Raw genomic sequence first — 8,698 nt, forward strand, 5'->3', positions numbered from 1 at the left:
TGCTGATGTCAGTAACCTAGCTGAGGGTCTAGATTTGTATGTTTTCTCTGACCATTGTCTGTGAGCAGACCTGGATGAAAAACTAAGGTCAACATTGTTTTATCTGGTAACACATCGCAAGAACAGAAGAAGTTGTACTCTATAAACTGTGTGTGTGTATGGCTTTCAGAGTTTAAGGACCTAATATATTTGGGATGGTTGGCTGACCTCCATGAGAAAATGCGAGCAATAAGCTGAGATAGGTGGAGTTTGTGCAATTAGAAATCTGGGCTGGGAAATGCCTTAACTTGCCATCACCTGTTAATTACCTGTGCATTGTACGGTGATGTTGATAGTTTCCCAGATGCTGTGACAGAGAGAAATTGTCTCCAGTGGCTCCAGTGGTAATCTAAAGACCTGCCTGTGAGTAGGAGTTCTGTAAATGGGCAATTGAAGATGTCATTCTGTGAGCCATCACTGCAGAACTGACCTGTGTGGTCATTTCTGACAAAAGGACTCTGTAAGTTTGCCGTCCGTAGGCACAGATACCAGAGCCCAAATGTTTTGTCATGACATTACTTATTAGAGGTTTTGGGGGCAGAGTTCAGAGTGTTCTTAGTCTCTTAACTAAAGATTGGTCTCCCTTAGTTTTTCTTTCACCTTCATGTGATAGGTTTTCCTTTCTTTGTAGGATTACACATAGGGATGTCCTGTGGCTGGTAAGATTCTAAGAGGCCATTGAGGGCACATTGTCTCTAACTTAGTTCATGCCACATATGGGATCATTTTCAGGGTGACTTCAGGGCAGGAGGGAATAATCACCTCTAATAGTTGCCCTCTCCTCTACTTTCTTCTGCATGGGAACATTTTAAGTTATTCACTCAAGGGAGAAACAGGTAAAAGGAAATGAAATTTACTTTTTTTTTCCTATTAACAAAAATTTTAATGATGTTAATGTTATTTGACAGCTTATACCTGTAATATACAAAAGCCTTCTTTCCTATTTTCAAAATTTTTTTTTTTTTATGATGTTTGAATGAAAAACTTGTGGGTTTTATTTTACAGAAGGTGGAGGAAAGTTACACCATTCTTTGCCAAAGGCTGGCTGGATCAGCCCTCACAGACAAGCACTCAGGTGTGTGAATGCTGTGGGTTTCTGACTCAAGAATCATCCTGCCTGAACAGTCCATTGAATGAAATGATTTATTATTCTTTAAAGTGAAAACCTTGTGAGATTCTGTTTCATCTCTTGTCTTAAAAAAAAAGATCCTTGTTTCCGAACATCATGCATCAGAGGCCACCGTCTGCTGACTCGGCTCTTCCTCTCAAAGAGGAGCTGCAGTTGTCGGTCCCCACGCCACCCGCGTTCTGTCTTTCTTCCCATTTGCAAAAGCGAAAGGCAGAGCTGCAGTGAGGGGGGTGAACCGAGGCTTCGTCGCGGGGGAGGCAGGCCCTCCTTGGGTCCTGCTGCGCTTCCCTGTCTCCCAGGGCCACAGATGGTTCCTGCGTTCAGCGCAGCAGTCTGTACTCATTTGCCTTCGTTCTTTTGAATGAGGCTATTCCGATCCAGAAACAAAGATGTTAACAAGGTCCGCAGGTTTCAGATGTATTCTCTGTGTTAATTTTATTTATTTTTTAAAATTTATGTATGTATTTTTGGCTGCGCTCGGTCTTCATTGCTGCGAGGGCTTTTCTGTAGTTGCGGCGAGCGGAGGCTACTCTCTAGTTGCAGCGCATGGGCTTCTCATTGTGGTGCCTTCTCTCGTTGCAGAGCATGGCCGCTAGGGGGTGTGGGCTCAGTAGATGCCGCTCGCGGGTCTAGAGCACAGGCTCAGTAGCTGTGGTGCACAGGCTTAGTTGCTCCTCGGCATGTGGGATCTTCCCAGATCAGGGATTGAACCCGAATCTCCTGCATTGGCAGGCGAATTCTTTACCACTGAGCCACCAGGGAGGACCTCTCTGGGTTAATTTAAATTCATTCTTTCTCCTTAATTTGACCTCTACACCTCTCTGTTCTTCCCAGATAAAAGTTAGAGCCACGTGTCCTGGAGGTGACTGCAGGTTGTTGGATTTGAGCACCAGCCTTGTCTCACCATGTCCTGGCTCCAGTGTGGACACTGAGAGAGTGTGTGACGTGTGACAGAGGATCTGCCTGCAAACACCCTGGGGGAGCCATGACCCTGGGGCCCAGGGCAGGACTGGGTCTTCACAGCCTGGCAGCTGCACAAGTCTGTCCGCGAGGGGACATCCGTGCTCTCACCCTGCTCTTCTCACTCTCAGAAATCCATTTTGATTCAGAACAAAAACCAAATGTATAGAGCTTTGGGTGTAGAATATGAAATTTTACTTAGACTTAAGGAAAAGAGAAAATCAGATGTATTTATTTGACTTCATTCCGTATTTGAAAGCACATTTTAATTTTTATTTTGCCATGTTTTGTTTTAATTGAGTAGTGAGAGTTTTAGCCCTTTGTATTTAGTACACCCAAGGATTGACTGCTCCTGAAGCAGAGCATTCAGGATGGGGCATCAGGAGGTGGTTGGAGAGGTGAAGAGGGGCAGGGAGTGGGCAGAGGAGGCAGGAGCATGAGGTCTCTACCGAACGATGCCCCGTGCCCTCTGCTGTCCCGTAGGCTGCTCGTCTGAGGGTCCCCTCAAAAGCGTACTCAAAAGTCCTCTGCTGCGACTCCTCCGAGCAGAGGACTTGAGCTTTGTGCTCCCAGGTGGGGGGCTTCCTCCCACTCGAGGCCAGCACCTCTTCTCTGTAGCTGGGATCCGCTCCTGATGAACAGGAATCCTCAATGTACTAAATAGCAGGCACTTGAAAATGGGTGTTTTCTTCTATCGTCTCCTTTTCTGTTGAGGTTGGGGATTTGGGAGGGAGAGGAAAGCAAATTTTATTTTCTTGACTATAAATTTGTTATCCTTGGTATTGTTTCATTTTTATAATTATACATTAGACCTTGGCACTTGTGTAAGATAATCCCTGCCAACTGAGCAGGAAGCGAAAACAAACAGAGATGCTTCAGGTGGTGGCAGGGGTGGGGGCTGCTGAGGAAGGGTGGGATGGGAGCGGGTGAGAGTGTGGGAAGGTTATGTAACTGAATCACTACTGAGTTGAACAATGGCTTTCATGAGCCACGGGTACTGCTGATTATAAGGCCAGTAAAATTTTAGTACCTGGAGGTTTGACTCTGATTTTTGCACTGATGGTGCCAAAGGGCTCTTAGAGTTTGAAAAGAGAGCCAAGGGTGGAGTGGAGAAGGATGCGGTGGAGAAGGCAGAGCTGTTCCAGCCAGCTCCAGAAGCACATCCTCTGACTTCACTGCTGGAGCTTTTTCCACACTGGTGCATGACTGACCTTAAAAATTGCAGACCAGAACATACACTGGATACTGCAGGCAAGGCGTTGGGAACTGCCTGCTCTAGAATGAATAGTAGCCCTGGCAGCACCCTCCAGAGGATAAATGTTTCAGAACTGTAACTTGAGAACTCCCTTCAGTTCTGTTGGCTTTCTGTGGTTTTCTTTGTGCATCAGGTATATATTAATGTGTTTTGAAGTATTTTTGCCAATCAAAAATGAAATCATTTGTCAAATATTAAAATTCTGTTAATACACAAGGAGTTGATCCACTGCTCATGTCTTTCAGTAGTACTCTCTGAACTCTGTGGGTAGTTAGGATGTAATTTTACTCTCCCCTGCCATCCCCTCACCATCTGCCCAAATATATATATATATATATAATATATATATAAATTCTCCCCCCATCACAAGTGGTAAGGATTCCCAACTGCATTTATAAACACCACTACAACTTAGCAAAGCTCATCAATGTCCAGATTCTTGTTTCTGTCTTTCCAAAAGTGATCTGTGTTTTTAAATAGACCAACTTGGATCGTTGAACCTCATCTATAAATTAAAATTTTATTTTGATTTATAGCCCAAGTATAAATTAAATCAAAATGGGATTAAAAATTTTAGAAGCAGAAGGTAATATATAATAAGTAAAGCTTGGGACTTGAACTTTCTGTATCTCTTAAGAGAAACAAGTAGAAACCAAATGGTTACATTGTGCTGCTGGAAATAATGTAGTCACTCCCAGCTAAAAGGGTTACTAGTTACTTGACGCTAATACCATCAGTGAGCAGTTAATCAGAAGAAAGGTAAATACAAATAGAACTTTCATCTTAACTTCAGATAGTACAGGGTCATTGAATAATTCCCTCCCACTCATTTATTTAAGAAGATTTGTACGTTAGCAAAGTTTTAGTTTCTCTTCTGGTTTAGCCAACCCCCTTATCCTTAGCAACTATTTGCATTTCTTTTTCCTGAAGTTTAACCTCTCCTTGGAACAAAAACAGGGCTAACTGGAAAAATATTTTGACCGTTGCTCTAGTACCTCCAAATAAATTCATATCTAGATCTTCAAATGAAGCCCCCAAATGAAATCTAATTCTGAAAAGATTCCACGATTTTGAGTTTTCTTTTTTATCTCACCAGCCTCATGTCTTCCTCCTCCTTCTCATCCTGGCCTCCCATGCTCTCCTTTTTTTTTCCCCCCTTTTGTCCATTATAATCACATCCATCCTGCTTTGATTCTATACCTGCCTTTCAGGACAATGGAATTAGGTAATCTCTGTTTTTGGGTGAGACTGATGACCGTCAAAGCTGTTTTCTAGAAGTTGGTGATTGGAAGTTGGAATCAACTTCCATATGGAAAGATCCAAGGGCCACCTTCCCAGAGGTGGAAAGCTGGTTTTAGCTATCGTGGTGACTTGCCATGACCCCGTGCTCCTTCCGGTGGCCCTAACGGCTTCCTTGCTGATAAGTGGCAGATTACAATTGAGGTAATGTAATCTCTCTCCTTTTCAGAGAACAGAGTTCAGCAAGGCAAATCAATAAACCCCAAAGTGCTGTAATTTAATATCATGATCACTGCCCTAGAAGCCGTATATTTCGTGTACTTTAAAACCAGCTATGAATAACTCGGACTGCTTGGGTTATCTTGGCTATTAGGACCTGAACTGTAACTATTTATTATAATATGCTGCAAAAAAAGGTGCTTTTTTGCTTTCTTTTCCCTGAAACAACTTTGATCAACCGTTAGAAAGGATGAGTCCCTCTCAAAATTTTTTTTGTTAATTTGTCCTTGGAGGAGGATGGGGAACTAGTGTGACAGTAGAGGAGACAAGCCCACTGCTTCCTTATATTTGAAGCTAAAGAAAGTAATTATTCCTCCTGCGAGTTGTCTTTTACTCACATCCTTTTTTCCTTTTGATATCATTACGTTCAGTGTATTATGTGGAGCTTCTGTATTTCAGACTGGAAGCTGTCTTCTTTGAAGGTGGTATATGATGTTATTTTGAGCTACAAGAGCTTTGGTCAGTCTTTCCTTCCCTATATATCACAGGGGGCAAGGTTCAAAACTGTGTACAGACGACCTCAAGATAGAAAATTGAGCAGGACCTTCCAGTCATCTTTCTGCTGGCTAACTTTTTATTCCCTAGAATTACAATTCCTATTTTGTAAATCATGTTTTGTTTTCCTCTGACTCCTCCACCACTTTTCAAAGTGATTTGCATAATTATTCTTTCCTCAAGAAAAGAGTTCCTTTGCCTTGTTCTTCTCCACTGGTACTGATGGTTTTGAAAATAGACTGGTAGGAAAAAAAAAAGTGTACCTCCTAGAAGGAAGCCCTGCCCGCCATTTCCAGGTGCCAATGGCTAAGCAGGTGTGCCGCGAACATAACCGTAACTTGTGCACCCTGTGGGTCACTCTTAATCAGCCTCTTCCTACTAGAGCATTTTATTTTCCTTGTTCACCGTACAATCATGTACTACTCTTTAACAGAAATTACTTTTAAAGAAATCTGGAACTATCTTAAAAAAAAAACTTTATTAATAATCATGTATTTTTACTGATCACATTTTGAAATGCCTAAAAGACTTTATTGTTCTAATTATCCAGATGTACCTTTGTAAAATAGCTCTTTTATGAATTAGCTGATAAGGCTGTATGTTTCTGGAACAAAATATTGGTCATCTAAAAACTCTGTTTTCTGGGGTCTGGGAAAATAGAAAAATGAGAATTCAAATATTAAATATGCTTAAAGGAACCAAGTATGTGACTTTTTATTTACATTCCTGTTGATTGGTCTTATTCAAGTTATCTTAGAGAAGTTTTGGCACCAAGGAGGCCATAATTAATCTCACTGGCGGTGACTGTCAAACATCTTCCTGCTGGTCAGAGCATCTTTACTAGTGAGACCAGCCAGTTGATCTCCGTAACATGTAAGCTTCCATGGGGACACTCATAGCTGGAATTGCCCCAGCCTCTGGGGCAGTGTTGTTTGGTTTTTTTAAACAAGTTTTATTGGGATATAATTCACTTACTGTACAATTTACTCATTTAAAATATACAATGATTTGGGGCCTATTACATTATTATTTTTTAATGGTGGTAAAATACATATAACATAAAAACTTTAAATGTACAATAGTGGGGTAAATGGAGCAGCTTTTATGGCTTACTTAAAGGTAACTTTGGTTTAATGCTACCCTAAATGAAGTAAGACGTCTTTATTACCATTCTTATCCCCGGTGTTGGACTTCCTAAACTACCAACCGCTTCTATGCTTTTATGGATCCCATTTCAACTCTTCCATTTCAGAACCTTAAGTTTTAGGCCTTGGGGTATGTTGGTTTTGACATAGAGGTGTAATTTGATTTATTCTTGAGATATTTTAGTTTCCAGTCATTTAGCATGTGTTTGATAGATCTAATTAGCATAATAATAATTTTAAAAATGCTTCAGTGGAGTTCTTGGTGGTCTAGTGGTTAGGATTGTGGCTTTCACTGCAGTGGCCTGGGTTCTGGTTCAGTACCTGGTTGGGAAACTGTGATTGTACGAGTCATGTGATGCCGCCAAAAAATAAATAAAAATGCTTATTGTTTTGTAGATCCTTTACTTAAGCATTAAAAAAAATTAAGTCAGATATACTTGGCAGAAATTAACCTGTCTGTACTCTTAGCTCTGTTTATAAACATAACTGATAGAGGAAATAAATACCCATACCTTCTTACAGGAATGGAGAAGGTCAAACTCCTGTCTTTGCATGTGAGCGGTTACTTCCACTTTTTGACTGGTTCACCAAAGTTTTAATGCCAACTTGAAAGATAAGAGGATCTGTCCTCTTAAAAAATTTACTTTTCAATTAAAACTTTATATCTTCCCACTATGATGAAAGTCATGAAATATTACAGATAATTAGCTAGATGTAGGTGTTTTCCTTTTGTTTTCTGTAATGTCAAGTATAATTTTTGACGCTAATTAAAAACACTTCCTTGATTTTAGCTGTCAGGGAATATGATTGTTTTGCCACCTGTTATTACTGGTGAGACATCATCATTCCCTGGGCATGAGCCAAGGTCTTGGTTTGAAGTTATTTAAGGTAGGTAGAGCTCTTTCTATTTCAATCTTTCCCCCTCATTTGATAAGGGTGCTATTGGAACTATAAGGCTTCCTTTACAGAATTTTATTTTAAAGGATCCCTTTTTTTGTATATGTGACCACAGGGATGGGGCTTCCTGAATACATTCTGATCAATAACAATAATTAGGGTACATACTGGTGATCTTTTCTTCTCTCTGTATTTTTTAAAATTTGTTTTAATTGGAGGATAATTACAGTATTATGATGGTTTTTACCATGCATCAACATGAATCAGCCATAGGCATATATGTGTCCCTTCCATTCTGACTGCCTCCCCACCTTCCTCCCCACCCCATCCCTCCAGGTTGTAAGAGCACCAGCTTTGGGTGACCTGCGTCATACATTAAACTCCCACTTGGTGATCTTTTTAAAAATTTTGGAGAAATGTCAATACAGACAAGTTTTTCTACTATCTTATTAATTTAAATGTTAAAGGCAACAGGATATAATGTGGCAGTTTGCAAACTTTTTGGTCTCAGGACCACTTCATATGCTTAAAAATTACTGAGGACCTTTGGAGGAACTTAGGTTCATGTAGATTATTATAGCTGTCAATATGTACTTTATTAGAAATTAAAATGAGAAAATTATAAGCGAGAAAAGCAGTAACAATTCATTTTAAAATAATGATAAACCCATCACGTGTTTTTGTGAAGAATTCCTATATTTTCCACAATAAAATTGTAAGAGCATTTAATCTCTAAGATCTGCTGTAACAGAAGGTAACTGAATCCTAGTATCCGTCTCTGTGCAGTCTAGTATAATACATTGTTTTCGTTGAAGTAGATGAGGAAAATCTAGCCTCACCCAGACATATATTTATAAAAAGGAAAAAGAATAGCCTTTTCAGATAATTATAGAGATTCTTTTTTGATAATACACTAAATTTGATAAGTAGTGATTTTTTTTAAACAGCTGCAGCGTGGAGTCTGAAGTCTTTTCAATGAAATTGTTATACTTCGTTATGCTCAAATCCATCAATCCATATAATACTTTAAATGTGTAAAGAATGAAATGTTTTCCCATGCATGATTTTTTAATACCCTGTATTGATCATTTGGAAAATATTGGTTTACCACATTATTCAGGTCTTCAGATGCTAACACATTTCTTTCTATATGTCAATCACATTTGTTAATAACAGCAGCCAGTCTCATCAGAAAAGTCTCAGTTTCCAAAGTTTTAAATTTTTGCTTGAAAGCTCACATTTTATCATTGGCAACAAATA

The 8,698-nt window shown here is 39.8% G+C and overlaps 1 protein-coding gene across 3 annotated transcripts in view; it reads left to right on the forward strand.

Moving 5' to 3' along the window:
• The window catches only part of ARHGEF12 (Rho guanine nucleotide exchange factor 12), a 165,650-nt gene extending 159,552 nt beyond the window's left edge, over positions 1-6,098 (forward strand). For all 3 annotated transcript variants that reach the window (XM_055423223.2, XM_055423224.2, XM_055423226.2), the window contains 2 exons: positions 1,045-1,114; positions 2,003-6,098. In XM_055423223.2, the coding sequence (XP_055279198.2) occupies positions 1,045-1,114; positions 2,003-2,013 (81 nt within the window). In that variant the 3' untranslated portion in view covers positions 2,014-6,098. The remainder of the gene's footprint in view (positions 1-1,044; positions 1,115-2,002) is intronic.
• The last annotated feature ends 2,600 nt before the right edge of the window (positions 6,099-8,698 follow it).

Source organism: Moschus berezovskii, chromosome 14, assembly GCF_049115385.1.
Source record: "Moschus berezovskii isolate FMDL1 chromosome 14, NW_MosBer_1.0, whole genome shotgun sequence".
In the NCBI taxonomy this organism is placed as follows: Eukaryota; Metazoa; Chordata; class Mammalia; order Artiodactyla; family Moschidae; genus Moschus; species Moschus berezovskii.